Source organism: Parasteatoda tepidariorum, chromosome 4, assembly GCF_043381705.1.
Source record: "Parasteatoda tepidariorum isolate YZ-2023 chromosome 4, CAS_Ptep_4.0, whole genome shotgun sequence".
NCBI lineage: Eukaryota > Metazoa > Arthropoda > Arachnida > Araneae > Theridiidae > Parasteatoda > Parasteatoda tepidariorum.
The window spans coordinates 667,722-684,712 of NC_092207.1; the positions used below are offsets into that span (position 1 = coordinate 667,722).

A 16,991-nucleotide genomic window follows, 5' to 3' on the forward strand; every position below is an offset into this window, starting at 1 on the left:
GCAAGAACGTTTTTTAATATAATTATTTGTTATTTTATATATTTTTTTAATTGAACTCAAAAAAATAATTAATTACAATTATTAAAATTTTTACATCATTTTTAAAGAATGTAGTTTTATATGGGAAAATACAAAAGTTTGTGCACGTTCAGTCAGATAGTTTCTGAGTTCTAACATTTTCAAAAATTCGTATATTCAAAATTTCATTTCACAAGAACTATTCTCTGATTTTGCAATCACTTCAATTACCCTCCCCCCCCCTCAGCGTATGTCTTTTCGAAGTGTTTTTGGATTGTAGGGGTGATGCCAATATTTGTGTTTTTAGTCCACTTGAAGAGTGTGGTGGACCGTAACTTCAATAAACGCCAACAGATGGCGTCACTAGTTCTAAGAAAAAAACATTTTATTTACTCATTCTTTTCTTTTTTACACGTTCTGTTTATTCATATTCGAGCTCCAAAATTGCTAATTTCGAGTTGCCAGTTGAATTTTTTATTATTATCCTTTTTTATTATTGTTATTAAAAAAATGGTTTAAATTAAGTTTTTTTTTTATTGTTTCAATAATTAAAGCACTCAACCTTAAGCAACTTTAATTATGTTTTAAATAATTCCCAATTGGTGTTCGATCTATAACACCTATAAAGAGAAAAAAGAAGAATTTTTAAAATTTTTGATTTGTTTCCTTTCAACTATTTTTATTTTGAGATCAGTACCTCTATGTAAGGGATCATGACAGATCAAGTCGGGAATATTTAACGAAATGTTTATAATAGGGAGATTTCGCAAATTCACGTTAGTTTCTGTACGTAAGGTTTTAAGTAATTGTGTATGCTCACTTCTAGTACGCATGCACTATTGATAAAATATGGAACTTTCGTAAGGGAAAATAATAGATTTTGCCAAAATCCGCAAGTAAAAAACGCTATCGTAGTGGAATGTCATTTTAACTTTGAACCACAAAATCAAAACAAACATTTACAATAGGCGTAGACGATCTTTACAAAGCTGTAGCATACGACTCAAGATTCTTTGCTCGATGTAAAACTGCTGTTTTGTGAGGAGAAATATTTGGTAGATTTTGATGAAGTCAGGGATAAAGAAAGAATGAGGCATATTATTTAGATTTGTGACCGAAGATTAAAGAAATTTAGTTCCTGCATGAGGTCCACAAATAATTTACAGTAGTTTGCTTTAAATTACATAGGTAAATCAGTAGTTATATAGCACGATTAATTTCTAAATTTCGTCAATACTGTTCAAGAGTCACAGTACATAGTGCGCATGCGTCCTCTTAGCATGCGTTGCTATGGCGACCACTGCTGTTTGATAATTTTTTTAGAATTCTTTTTTTTTTCATTTTTAACTTTTATTATACAAGTTAGTGAGTTTATTTTTAAGGTATGAACCAGAGAGATCCTGTAAACCTCTTCCCGGGTTGCAAATAAAAGAGAATTTCATAATTTCAACGAAGTTTTTTGTTATTCTTGTTTTAATTAAGTATCAGAAAATCTAACCTACGAGTTAAATACATTTCTTCAAATTCTCATTCCATGTCTTCAGTTTGAAGGTCGGCTTAAACAGAAAACAGCATTTATTAGCTATAAACAGCGTGCCAGTAGCTTTGTCTTCGTGGAATAAACTACACCAACATAACGTAGCATCTAAAATTAACGTGAGCATGCGCAGTATCTTCAAATCTTACATGCAGAAGCTAACGTACAAGTGCGACTTTTTGCGCTAACTTATCACGTTCTGTTGAAGTAGTATCTCTGATATGTAACCTACAAACATATTTTTAGAATCAGACATTAAGTCAACAAAGTAAATGCTTATGTGAATATTGAGTAAGAATCAATAGTGTGGAACCAATAGCGAGATTCGAATCAGTTAATTGAAAATGTAACTAATATAATGACAGTTTCCGATGTTATTCTTTCAATTTTTACCTTATTTCAAAAACTTTATGTTTCAATTGTTCGTTTATTTGCTCCTAATAAGTGTTAGAGAATGGCTTACCACTCATTTTCTGCCAAACGTCTGCTTCCGTAGATCTGAGTTCCTCTTCACCATCGGTGGGGAGGGGTGACAGCGTGTAGCAGTTACCCAAGTCTGGATCATAGAACTCCTTGAATCTTCTGCAACAAATCCTCCCTTCATTTTTTAAGACATCAGACTAACAGATTTTTTCAATTTTAAATATTATACAGTCCCTGAAAAAATTACTAGACGCACTATAAGATTATATGTAAAATCGTTATTATCAGGTCAATTTATTGTTTTTACGTGACTGAAACCGGTTTGCACTCGTTTACGTACGTGTATCAATTGGTTAAATTAGACGGTATGTAATGCAAATTCGACTATTGGATAAATTCGACGATTTATTATATAAATACAGAATATTGATTATATCAGATAATAATTCGATCAAATTACACTGAATCTTACAGTGCATCTAATAATTTGGCCAGGGCCTGTAGTTGAACAGATCAAAAGGCTGTGTTAGTTGAACGTCTATTTAAGTTAGCAGTCAGTTATATAATAAGGATATTTTAATTTCTAATTTATGAAATATTTAATTCCGCTTCTGTTGTGTAAAGCCTAATGAGTCTGTCTTGCTATGCGTATGTTTGAATTACAAACTTGTTTATTTTAACACTGTTCTGAACGAACTGTTCTTGATTGTATCATAAGAAACCCAACTTTACTGGGTCATGTGTGCATAAGCGTGATTGTTTCTGAATAGAAAAAGATGGAGTCAACCACTTTCCACTAAAAAAAAATGTCAAGAAACGATGCTTCACGTCCTGATTACAGCAAGCACGAGTGTTTCGTCACACTACTTTTTGTATCAAGCAGTTGCTGGAGAATGAATGCGCATGCGCACAATGAACCAAGACGAAGAACGTATGTAACCATTAAAGGAAACATTGTTATAACGTAAAATAAAGTTTTTTTTTTTTTAAATATTAGCGAATTGTTATCAATCAACACTTTCTTTTTTGTGTTAAAATACAAATAAAATGTTTAAATTTGAGGAAGCATTTAACATTGCAAAATGCTAGATATTTACCGAAAGCAGGCATCTCCTCTGATAGTTGGCTTGCCTGTAAAAGCACAACTGACCAGCAGATCTTCCATGGAATGTCCCAATGAGTGTCTTAGATCGGAACGACCTTCCCTTAGAATAGTCAACTGAAAGTTGAAAAGCTCCTTCTCTGTTAAAGACTAGAGATGAAAAAGGGACATTTTAATCTCTAGTACATCATTTTAATCAGCAAGCATTTTAAGTAGCAAGCGAATTATCTCATGCTCACCGGTGTTCAAAATTAAAATAATTTATTCGATTATGATGGCTGGTCAGTACGAATTCTGATTCCATGGCGCTCACCCATTACAGTGCTTCCTCAAAAGTTGATAGTTTATAATGCCTCTTTGATGAAAGCGTTCATTTAAAGTCCTCCACGAAGGCTTGTTTAACCCAATGCTTACTCTAGGCCGGTATAGGCTGGTTGGTAGGGCACTGGGCCCAAGTCCAAGAGGTCGCGGGTTTGATCCTTGCCGACCGAAGATTCCCTGTGTAGTAAATGGTGACTAGTGCGCATTAAATCTGTCGAGTCACAAAGTCCTCCATGTTCCCATAATAAATCAATACACCTGGGGTACTGATCCAGGAGTTTCTTTGTCTTCTGGATAGGTCCAAAATTACAAGGCTAAAAGAACTAAACTCAATGGCGCGACAGACCATAGAGGGCCAAGACCTACTGTGCCGATCTCAGTTTTCTTGACCTTGGGCTCTGGGGTGCAGGAGCAGATGTTCCGGTCATTTGGTCAGCCGAACGCGGAACCCCCAGTGTTTAGTTCCCAAGCATGCTTGGAACTAAACACTGGGGTTCCGCGTACTAAACACTAGGGTACTTGGAACAAAACACTGGAGTACTCATTTATCGACCCACTGAAGGGATGAAAGGTTGAGTCAACCCTGCCCGGCCCAAGGATATAAAAATCTTTCAAAATCGGTTAATTAATTTTGTTGATAACCGAATAAATCTAAAAATTCTTTTAATTTTGAACACCAAAATTTGAATAATATTTTCATACATTTTAGTCAACATTTCAAAAGTCTTTTGTAAGTGAAAAAAAAATTTTTTTTTTAATATATATACTCACATCCATTGCAGATAAATTTCGAGGGCAGAAATCACGAAACTTGCTACAAAATGAGGATTTCTTGAATCTAGAAAGAAAAAAAAAAAGATATGCGTCAATGCTTTATTTGTACACACACACACTTCAAAATCGGAACTACAATTGCATAATCTTTTAATGACGTTCTGGGAGCTGTAAAAAATTGTTAAAGACTGTATACTCCTAGAACGTCATTAAGAGAATATGCATATTTGTTTCCGATTCTGAAGTGTGTCTTCTGAATCGGCTGCACCACTTTCGTGGGCGTTTACTCATTTTCTTTTAATTCATGGGACGAATCTTCGAAAGATGAAACACTTCTCATTTGCCAAATCTGGCAACTATCAAATTAGGCATTTAGTATTAATTTAAAAGTGCTTGTTCTGAACAACACAAAATGTTTGTACATTAATATTTTACGCGAGACTAAAATGGACCAGAATAGCCTGGTTGGCAGGGCGCTGGATTCAAGTTCATGAGAACCGGAGTTCAAATCCAGCCGACCGAAGACTCCCCGTGTAGTAAATGGTGACTGACACATGTTAAATCTGTCGGGTCACATAGTCCTTCATGTTCTCATAACAAATTATACCTATGGGGGCGCTGAATTAGAGATGGATCGTTCTCTGTTATCTTTTTTTGGTACTCTTGTAGCAGTGATTATACTTGAAATAAAGGTGATTATAACTATCCTGTGAAAAATGGAGGGAAATAAGAGTTTAAATAGACATTCAATCATGAAGTACCTGTTGGCGTTGCAGAGAGTGACGGCAGGAAACATGAGCGATCCAGCGTTCTGTATATCTATTTGAACAATGGATTGAAACTCTCTGTATTGGAGAAGAAAGGCGCCAAACTGATAGAAGAAGCCAACGAGAGTGGCCAGGAAGATGAAAGCCCAGAAGAATCTCCTCCTCTTAGTTTTGGCGAGTGCTATATGATTGACACCACTCACAGAGGAACTTCCGAACACTTTTCTGCAATATTCCCAGACCGTCTTCTCTTCGTCGGAATCCGACAATTCGTTCTTCTTCCTCTTCTTCCTCCGATCGGATGATGATGGAAACCACACCCTTCCATGGGTAGGGCAGACTCTCACAGTGTAGGCCATTATGCATGGTTCTAGAACTTCTGTTGCATTTTGGATGAGCTGAGGAAAAAAAGTCAAACATCGTACCAGGTATTTTCTAATAGTTCCGTCAAATTCAACGAATATTTGACCAAACCCAAATATTCAAAATAATAAGTAGGGACAAATTGGAAAATTTTTTTTTGGGGGGGGGGAGGTCAAGTGGTCTCAGATGAAAATCCCTAAAGATCTGTAGATAGATTTTCCACCATTTTGAAAAAGAAGCCGGCCGTATTGGATTTTTCTAAGATTAATAAAGACTGCTACTTCAAGTGAACTATTAGGGCTAGAGCAGGGTTTTCCAACTGGCGGCCCGGGGGCCGCATCCGGAACGCGAATCCTTTTTTTGTAAACTAAAATATATTAAATAAACTAAAATATATTAAATTAATATATTAAATATATTAAATATTTTGTAAACTAAAATATATTAAAATATATTAAAATATAATCTCGAACTAAAATATATTAGTTGTCATTTTTTTTAGGAATATTTTCGCAAAAAATCTAGATGTGTTTAAAATACTTTTCTCGTTCATAAAAACCTAGTTTCTTCGCTTCTGTGAAATTTAATATACCAACTGTGCAAAGAAATTTATTTTTCAGGTTTTGCATCCAAGAAAATATTTATTCAAATACAANTAAAATCGTAGATTTGGTGAATAGAAATTTTCTCGAAGAAATTCTCCGATTTAACTTTTTGAAACCACTCATTTTGGACGAAAATATTTTCACACGCGTTTGTCAATTTTAAATTTAAATTGCAAAATCTATTCTCTGGTGGTTGCAGCAGACGAACCTCAATTTTCTCATTGAATATTTCGTATGCTACTATGTAAGTTTTAATACCTTAACAATTAGATATCTGTTGCACATTAATTGTTTAATACATAGGTGCACATTAAGTTATTGTAGCCCGGATTTTTATTATTTGTTTACTATTTTTAAAAATGCTTTTAATAAAAATTAAATATTTTAAAAATCTACTTCCTATTTTAATTTGTAAATCAACACTTTTGTTTTGTACAACTTGGTAAAACTCTGACACTAATATTTAATGTTGCTTCAAACATAAAAGAGTCCTACAAAACTTTTTGATAAAGTTGCGGCCCGCCATTCGATTTGTGTTTTTAATTGTGGCCTCCGGCCTCATGCAAGTTGGAAACCCCTGGGCTAGAGCATTCATTATTTCAATAAAATGTGTATAAAGTAATGCTTTTGAAATAGAAAATAAGAAATTTGGATGTGTCAAAATATAAAAATATTTAGGAAAAAATATGATTTTTTAAATATTTCGTTTTTTGTGTGGAAATAGTGATTTGTTTTGGAACTAAACTTATTATTAGAATGTCAGTACCCATTGGGATGTGTTAATGGGGAACTCTGGTAGTCCCACACAAAAATCTTACAAAGTCCTGTCGCTAAGTTTCCCTCCGATTTCAAAAATTCGTCAGCCATTTTGGATTTTTCTACACTCCACAAAATCAGCTACTATAGACTAACTATAAGGCCTACAATATACATAGTCGCTTTGGTAAATGTCCGAAATATATATTAGGTTTAGCTAAGTGCCACTGTCCGGTATACCCTACACTTATGTTTTTTTAAGGTTCAATGCCATTACCCGGAATACATTTTCCCGGTATTCCGAACACTGATGTTACTCCAAGTCTACCTTCAGCAGATATAATTAAATATCGAATAATATCAACGAATAAATTAATATCAAATCGGATAATAACAAAGATTTCAGACATTCACCAGAGCGACTATGTGATTGCTGGCATTCACCTGTGAAAGTCGACATTCTCTTGATTTCGACCAGCCATCTCTGGGATTCTAACGCCTCATTCGGAGGTGAGAACTCTATACCCTGAGCGTCTACGATTCTTTGTAAACATGTAAGCGTTTTCAAGAAAGTCTTATCTCCCATTTTGTAGGAGCCAAGGATTGCGAAGACAGCACTGGATTTTAATAAAACAGCCATTCCAAAACAGAACTCACAATCATTTTCTAGAACTGTGGTTCGAACATAATTAACCAACGAATTGTGCTTCAATTGACATCTAAGTTTCTTCTCAAACGGCTTTATGGCACGTAACTAATTGGATGCCTGAAATGCCAGACGATATATGCATCTTAAAGAACCTTTGCAAAGCGAAGAATATATAAAATTAGATTTATCCACCTGAGTTTTTCATTGTTCTAAAAAATTATGAGAAGTGATATTCAGGTTAACTCATGGATGTATTATTTAAGTGAAGCGCATTGTGTTTCATGACCGAACTGCGAAGATATACAATTTGAAAATATTCTATATTATGCTAAAAATTACAGCTTACCATTTTTATGCAACACTTAAAAATTATTAATTAAATTTAATGAATTTATCTTTTTTAAAAAGAAGTATTTCATTGTATTTATGAGTTCATCTGAGCTACGTAATTGAAAGTAAAAACGACATTTTCCGTCATTACTCTCTGAAAAATACTATTTTTTTTAAACATCCTGTGATTTTCTACATTTCAGCTGACTTATTCCCACTGTAATATCTATTGATGTGAATTCATATAATATGTAAGAATACATATTAAGTTTATGTAAGAATATGTTAAGTATATGTTAAGTATATGTAAGAATACATATACGTTTAAGGGCAGTATTCATATAATATGTAAGAATAATAAATAAGAATACAATATCTTGTAATGTATTGTATTTTCTATTTATATTAAATTTTATTATATCTTAAGAACTTAAATCATTGAAAAAAAAAAGAGATTAAAAACTGCAAAATTAAAAGAAATGGGTCGATTATGATAAAACACTACACTGCTTTTAATAAACATAATTCAAAATTTTTTCTGAACAATAAAAGTAGAGAATTTTTTTTCTCTCTTTTCAAAATTTCATACACTTTAATGTCAAATTAAAACTCCTAGGGTAGTAAAAAAATTAAAATAAATATTGAATTAAATGTTCATTCTAAAGTTAACAATTAATGAAAGTGAATTCCTACCTGTGGGCAAAACGCTTCTTCTTTTTATGAAATATGTAATCTTTTGTGAGTCACAAAAACATAAGAGCCTTTTTAGAAGTTTTCCATGTCGTTATGGAAACATGGATAGAGCTAACTACATTTATTAAAAATGCAGACATTTTTCTGTTAGATAATGAGCAATACAAAGCAATGCATTTTTTTCCCTTCGGTCCATTCAGGATATAGGTCAACTTCATTCTGAAATCAAATTGAAGGAGATCAACCTTAATGAGTCTCTTGAATGTGAGTAAAAAATACTGTAGCAGCCTAAAATGTCCCTCCCCCCCGGAATCCTTTAAAAGATATGACAAGTGATCTTATGTGCCCACATTTATAAGTAAAGGTAAAATTACCTGAAAAATACAATGTTCAAAATGGAAGAAAAACAAAAAAATTTCGATGCGGAATTTTTGCGCGTGCTAAGATAGCACCTTAATGGTTCGAAAAAAACAACTTTAAATAGGCTGATTCATTTGTGCAGACAATATTTTAACTTATAAAATCATCATGGCTAATTCCTTTGAACAATTTGCATTCCGGAGTTTTTTGGCCCTGAAATTCAAGGGCAATCTGAAACATAGGGTACCAGCAGACAGGAGTGTGCTCTTTAATGCACTACTTCATTTATCTCTAATTATTTAAGCGAATCAAAAAAAAAAAAAAAAAATTGCACAGAAATGTAAATCTAGTTTGTCCAAAAATAATATGCAGCATAAAATACGATTTTTAGAAAAGATCATTTTGCAAAAATATATAAGACTAGGCCATTCAAAATTATCTTTTACAACATATAAACTTTAATGGTTACCCAACCAATTGCACAGTTGTATTCTAATTATTCAACCCCTCCTTAATTGGTTTTAAACAATATATTGACTTAATTTTCTTTCACACAGTTTAGTTATTAGTTTCTATCATATATATATATACTGACACTAATATTTAATGNATTAAAATATCGAATAAATGTAAAAATATCAAGTGATAAATTAAGATCAAATCGGATAAAACAAATATTTCTTATATACACCAAAGCAACTATGTGATTGTTAGTATTCACCGGTGAAAATGGCCATTAACGGTAACATTTACATCAAATGTAGTTTTCGTGGGACATTTTAATTGGGTTGACTGTTTTTGAGTAATCTACGAAAATGTTTCTAATTATATGACATTTTTTCTTCTTTTTTTAAATCTTCATTTGAGTTAATGAAACTTCATTTAACACACCCTTGATTTTTTTTTAATATTGAAAGATTGCAAAGTATGATATTTAAAATTATAAGAAGAAGTGTTACTTCCCAGTAAAAAATTCCCCCCCAAAATATTCCGATATTTCCACTTTATCTAAATATTTTCAGCATTTTAATTGATTAATTACGTAGTTTTGTCTTCTTCTATCCAATAATTGTAAAATTTAGAAAATTGGCTCATAAATAAAAAATAAAAAAAGAAATTTTTAACATTCTATCTGCAAAGATTTTCTTAATTCGTGATGAATTTGAGAATGGCCCCCAAGTCATTGTCCAAAAACACAATGAAGATAAAAAAGATAAAAAGTAAAGAGAATAAAAACGAAGAAAATTGAAACAAAATGCTAAATTTTAGAATTTGTTTTACATTTTATTTTATTTTAATAATATTTCTTCTCTTTTCCTTAATCTTTACTATTTTCCATGTTTTCTCTATAATTTTATTTAATATATATATATATATATATACACACGCAGATATACAGATAATAATACACATAAAACACAAGAAAAATTCCAGTTTTTAAATTCCAGTTATATTTTAAATTTTAATCTTCTGCAAGTGAGTGCAGAATTAAAGTTAATACCCTCGAAAGGGTTCGTCCAGACCAGAAACTCAAACTATTTAGGTGAGAGTGTTGCCCTGCTTTGAAAGAAGCTTGACCTTCAAAACTTCACTGTAGGGTATACCGGGCAAATGTATACCGGGCAGTGGCACCTAACTAGACCTAGTATGACTAGATCTTTGGTGAATGTCCTAAATTTATACTAGGTCTAGTTAAGTGCCACTGCCCGGTATACCCTACACTGATGATTTTTAAGGTCAAGTGCCACTGTTTGGTATACATTTGAACGGTATACCCTACACTGATATTTTTTTAAGGTCAAGTATCATTGCCCGGTATATATTTGCCCGATACTCCAAACACTGATGTTTCTTCAAATCTATCGTCAGTAAGTATTAAAATATCGAATAAATGTAATCATATCCACGAATAAATTAATATCAAATCGGATGTAATACATATTTCGGATATTCAGCAAAGCGACTATGTGATTGTCAACTTTCACCGGTGAAAGTCAATAACCACCGATTTCGGTCATTCACAGTAACATGCACATCATTTACATAATAGTACTCATCAGGACGCTTATTTCATATTTTGCCTAAATAGCATCCGGCATTCTGTAGAATGCCTAGGCAATGTGTGAAATATAAATCTTTTCATACTTTGCCGGCTAGTTTCAGGCATTATATATAATGCCGGATTGCATACTTTGCCGGTAACATATACATTAGTCTCTTTTCCCGGAGAAGGAATAGCAGAAGAAGATCATGAAATTATCCGAAAGAAATCGAAGAAAATCCCCTTAAGTAGTTTGCAGATTATCAACAAAAAAGAGAGAAAGCGAGGAAGAAAAAGTTGAAAGAGCAACTGAGAAGAAAAAACAATTTCAGAGACAAAATCTGATTGAGAGGCAAAGAAAAATATTATTATTAAATTTTGATATTATTACTGTATCATTTGTTAATTAAAAAAAAATCTGCTTTCAAAATATTTGTTACCCGCCCACAACGAAAACTCTGAATATTTACTACTCAAGCAAGAAAGTAATTTAATTTTTTAAAAAAAATAATTATTTAAACATAATTGTCAAACCTAAGAAAGCACAGTTGTTATAATTCCTAGAATTTTGAGTTTTTGTTGAGGCCAGCCAATAACCCAATTGTGCAGCCACAGTGCAACGTAAATAAAGTACCTATACTTACCTTTTCCGAAAGAAGTTTCGACTAGTAGTAAAAACCAGTTGTTACCGATTTCATCCCGGCAAAATATAAGACCCTCTCTAGTTCTAAAGTTAAAAGCTTTTGTGTATGTAAAGTTAAAAGCCCTTGTTAAATGATAAACTTTTCAACTGGTAACTTCAGTGTAGTTCATTCAGTAACTCTCGTAGAAAGAATCCGTGACTTTTTTCTGTTAATGATCAAGTTCTTTGATTCACGGCCACCCTGGCAATTGAAGCGAATCATATTGATGCACATTATTCATCTCTGAGTAGTCTCGCCATTCCGAAAAGTCTTCTGCAGCGTGGGCGTAGCGGGTTCGAATTCCGCAACAATCCTGGATGCATCTTTCTGATGTTTTTCTCTTACTTGAACTATCTGTTCTACAAATTGACAAGATCTTATAAGCAGTACTTCCTGAAGAGCATACAGGTACATTTATTTACGTCGCACTAGAGCTGCACAATGGGCTATTGGCGACAGTGTGAGAAACATCTCTGAGGATGATCGGGAGACAACATTCATACGTCACTACCCGTTTGACAGGGAAGACACATTTACATACCACCCATCCACAGATTATAATTTCGACCTGAACCAGAGCATGATCAATCTAAGATCCAGTACACCCAGAGGTATTGATTTGTTATAGGAATTTGGTAGACTTTGTGACCCGGACAGATTTAACGTGCACTAGTCATCATTTTGAAAACCTCCTTCCAACCCGTCTTCTGCCGGAGGCGATCGAACTCAAGATCTCTCGACATGTCCAACGCTCTACCATCCGAGCTATATTCCGGCCTCCTGAAAAGAGCATACAAGCTAGTATATAACAATAAATAAAATCCTGTGTACTCAATTATTTGCCATTAAGGGATAAGGGAATAGACATCAGATAAAAAAAGGACCTATATATTCAGGGTTTGGAGTAGGAATCCGACGCCTTCACACTTCAAAGTGTTCAGCGTATTGACACTATTTTGTTGCCACGAAGACGACAATTATTTATTCAACCGTACGTGCATGCGTGCTCGATACAAAGTGATAATTCTTGTGATCAGAAATTACTAAATAAGAAAGTACAGTTCAAAGATATATCGAACTTACGGCCCGCAACGTTCACAGCGTTTGACGGAATTGTTCATAGCGTTATCAGAAGGTAGTTAGGTATTTGATTTACGTCGCACTAGAGCTGCACAATGAGCTATTGGCGACGATCTGGGAGACATCCCCGAGGATGATCTGAAGACGTGCCTTCGCAATTTGATCCTCTGCAGAGGGGATGGCTCCCCATCTTTGGTAGCCCGACGACCTGCGCGCAAAGTCGAGCACTTTACGATGGCACAGTTTAACGTGGACCGATACCGCGCATCTTCGGTCCCTACGGATGATGATCAAAGTGGTCACCCACCCGCTTACAGACCGCAGTCAGTAATGCTTGACTTCGGTGTTCCGCTGGGAGCCACGTCTTTACGATCAGTCCATTGCTGGGCAAGCGTTATCAGAAGGACAATACTTCCAGCACAAGGAGGAGGTTCTAAGCATATTGTTTACTGATACAATAAACATTTGCAGGCTTGTGTGCTTAATTAAGGCTTATAAACCTTTGTCAAGTAAAAGGACATCCCAAAGAATACATCCAGTGTTACGGCGGGATTCGAACCCGCCACCTCCACGTTTAAAAGACCGTTTGGCGGGCGATACCGCTCGGCATGGAAGGCCCCGGTTCCAAACATATAAAATTTCTCTAATTAAACAAACACAAGTGACCGGAAGTGATTTCACGCACATTTTTTTAAAAAAACGTATATAAAAGCTCATCGATTCATTTTTCTTTGCCCACGAGTATTGCAAACGCAATTGAATAATATGCCTTCGTATTGAAGTTTGTGGGCCCTGAAAGTTTTCTAAGTTCAATCCTAAAAGGTAAGTTTACTATCGTTACTTCTTGCATCTAGTATATTCTTTTTAAATTAGCAGGTCAAGTTTTCAAAGTTTTTACTGGATTATATTTAAAGTTTAATGTATTTCAGTTTACTTTTTTACGTGTTCAAAGAGCATAAAATAAGTAGTTAAATCTTCAATAAAGTGTTATACTTATTGTTATTTTCAAGCTATTTTGACATTATTTTCATGAAGTAAATGGACCTCATTTTTTTTTACTGCACACTAAATAATTAATCTTAATATTATCCTTATAGTCCTAATATGTACATCGCATTCAGAATTTAATTAAAAGAAAGGAGCTGTATTTTATTTTAGATTCTATAAAAAGCATTTAAAATATGATATGCATGATAAAATATGATATGATATGATAAAAATGCTTGTTAAAAGTTTAAAATTTGTTAAATATTAATATCATTTCGCAATTTATCCCTAAAAAAAATTGCAAAAATTCATAATAGAAAAATCAAACTTATTTTCATGCTCTTGTCTTTTTTTATAGAGTGATTGAACTATTTATTAGAAAAACAGTTTTTTGGAAAACTATTTAAAAACTAATTTTTGACTTCTACTTTTTACCTAATTTTTAAAAGCTATTTTGTTTTAAAATTATCCTTTTATCCTAACTAATATTTTGTAATTATTAATAAAATACTGTTTTACAATACTACTTTTTATTTACTTTCTCATTACGTTTTACTTAATGGAAACAAATTCACTTACTTTATAAAAAATAACTTTGCTTTCTCGCGCCTGCTGTAACTGTAGTTAGAAAATAAGTTTTCTAAATCTAATTTTTAAGGAGTGTTTGACCAGCAACATTTGGTTCCGTACTCAACATATACGAACGTTTAAAACTGAAGTTATCTTTTTAAGCAAAAATTTATAAGAGAATGCAGGTATTTCTTTAAAGAAAATACAGGAATTAATAGACAACTTTAATAACATCTTGAAGCACAGCGTTCAAGATATTTTACAACCTTTTGATGCAATTTTATTATTTATGTTATCCTTTTATGATTTAAGTATCTGTAATTTTAGTTTTTTAAAAGTAAAGACGCTATCTCTTAATGCTATTATTTGTTTCAGGTTACATGGTAATGATTTCTGTGGAAATTATAATTTAACTGGAGATGCTACTACAATAATAAAGGAAACGTTTGCTGGATCTGTGAAAGTACATGAAGAAAACAAAGATAAGCATTTTTTCTCCTTAACTTGTATTGTTTTAATTCTTACCAGTGTAATATTCTTAAACTATTTTTTCCAGTTTGTAAAATTAGATTTGTTAATATAATACTTGAAGATTTCAAGTGCTTAATTCTATGTGTCTAAATTTAAAGAAAGATATTTTAATCTACACTAAATTGTTGGACGTAAAAGAAATATTGAAATAAGAAAGTGAGTCAATGATTAGAGTAAAAAAGATTTTTTTTTTCTAGGTTTGATTTCATTATTTTTTGAAATCGTCTTCGAGGTTTTAGTTTCTTTTTAACGTCTTTAGACCAACCACACAGTGTACCAAATATTTAAAGCTTAATTGCATTTTTTTAAAAATATTAATCTCTTGTAAAATAACCTTTCCTGATACTCAAAATACAATGCCACTGTGTTATAACGTAAATTTTAAGATAGTCTCCTTTTTTTTAGGAAAATAATGTATTTAAATTTGATTCAATTGCATAAATTGAACTTAAAAGTCTCAAATGAATGAATTTTTAAGTTATTTAAAAAATTTGGGGACATATTTTGAATTTTTTTCTTTCAAACAGAATTTCCAAAGCTTCCAAATTATTTTTAAAAATCTGAAATTGTACAAAACTGATTAATCGTAGATGCATACTATTTTAAAATAAACTTAATATCTTAATACTCAGTTTTAAATATTTTAGCTTTTTTTATTGTCAGTGAGGTTTGAATCTTAATCACTTTCCGACTAGCTAGAACTATCAAATCTCTAATGAAACTCCGTGCACAGTAATGAAAGTTTAAAATTTTCTGGCTACTGAGCAATAATGTACGTCCAAATTTTATCGCCGTCAACTTTCTAAATAGATTTTTGACTCTTTATAACAGAACTAAGTGAATATTTTTCTGACCGTCAAATAGAAATCAAAAGGGAACTTAGTCGAAAAGATGTATATTTAGATTGACTAACTATTCTGCTCAAATATTAGATTTGTGCTAGAGAATTTCCAAAGATTCAGTCAATTTACGACTAATTAAGAGACCTCAAATGCCTAGATTTTTTGTTTTAGATCAAACATGACATTTTTCCTTTAATCTGCTTGAAAAACGTAGTTTCAAAATTTGTATTTTCAAAATTAGTTTTTAAAGTGTGTATATTGTAGTTCCTAATGCTCGAAATGTTGAAATATCTAAAAAAGAAACTCTAAAAATTATCGATTTATCAAGTTTCACCTTTATTTAATTTGGGAGGTAATCTCTATTTTTATTCGTAGTAAATTTAAATTTGAGGCAATACAAGAGGTACAATTGAGGTGAAAGTGTTTTAATTTTCAAAATTCTCTTTACCTAGCCTATATAAACATTCATGAATTTAAATTCCAATCAATTCAGTTGCATTATCTGATTAATTATTGTCTATCATTAATACTGTGCCACTTTTGTGTCTAAAAATTTATGTCAAATGACTAAGCATTAATTTAAATTTGTCCCATTTTCAAGAACTGCCAGTCAGAGTTCAGGTTTTCTTCAATTAGGCATAAAATATTAGAATTTTTGATTTGGTGAAATAAGTTCATTTTTCTTCATCAATTCGACGTATAAAACTTGATGTTATTGTACAGATTGACTCTTTTAATAGTTTATAGTATTCGGAAAACAATGAATTGTAAAAAAAAATATTTAAAATGTTTGACTTAATGAATCGCTAACGTTATACTCAGTTCAAACTTTGCAGATTGCTAAGCCTGTAAATGTTTAAATATCTTAAGGTTTTTGACAAAGAATTAAATGTGTAAAATATGGAATGTGATTCAACACTTGGAAACTAATTTAAGTTTATGTGTGACTGAATTTTATTTTAATATATCTCAATGTGGTATTAAAATATTTTGACGAACATATAACATTTATGTATTTCATGATATGTTACAAACATTAAATATTGACAAAATGATGACAAATTTATTGCTTGATGTTCGGTTAAGTATGTAGCTGTAGATAAAACAAATTTTTTTTGAATTTTTTATTTTTAAATGTGCTTTCAAAATCATTTAAGATGCATAAAATTTAATAAAACTGTTAGTAAAAATCTCTTTGTATTACTTAAAAAATGTAGGTTTTGACAAGAGTTTTGTACGATAAAGACCAGTATTTTCATCCTGTCTTACAACGCTCGTATGAAACCTTCTAAACAATGGGATAAAAATATTTTAAATTTAATTTCAGTCATTGTGGCTCAGAGGAAAGAGCGTATGCCTTTGAATGAGGTGAACTGGATTCGAATCCCAGCGATGGCTGGTTGATACGAATTCCGCATCCAGCCCGCACAGACCACAGTGATGCGCGTTCTTATTGGTTACCGCCATTGACTTCAAAATGTTATTGAAGGTACACAATTTTTCTCAAATTAATTTTAGCCAGTGTCATCTCCTGATGCAAAAATAGAGAGGGAGGATTT

The 16,991-nt window shown here is 32.3% G+C and overlaps 1 protein-coding gene across 5 annotated transcripts in view; it reads right to left on the reverse strand.

Moving 5' to 3' along the window:
- LOC107450498 (amiloride-sensitive sodium channel subunit beta) overlaps positions 1-11,537 on the reverse strand; it is a 32,648-nt gene extending 21,111 nt beyond the window's left edge. For 2 of the 5 annotated variants that reach the window (XM_043054697.2, XM_016066307.3), the window contains exons 1-5: positions 11,384-11,537; positions 4,937-5,340; positions 4,173-4,239; positions 3,076-3,230; positions 2,019-2,137 (exon numbers count right to left, since the gene is read on the reverse strand). In XM_043054697.2, the coding sequence (XP_042910631.1) occupies positions 2,019-2,137; positions 3,076-3,230; positions 4,173-4,239; positions 4,937-5,301 (706 nt within the window). In that variant the 5' untranslated portion in view covers positions 5,302-5,340; positions 11,384-11,537. Of the gene's footprint in view, positions 1-2,018; positions 2,138-3,075; positions 3,231-4,172; positions 4,240-4,936; positions 5,341-8,338; positions 8,558-11,383 lie in introns of all 5 variants that reach the window. The other 3 variants (XM_016066306.3, XM_016066311.3, XM_016066312.3) reach the window with 3 other exon arrangements.
- Between the last annotated feature and the right edge of the window lie 5,454 nt (positions 11,538-16,991).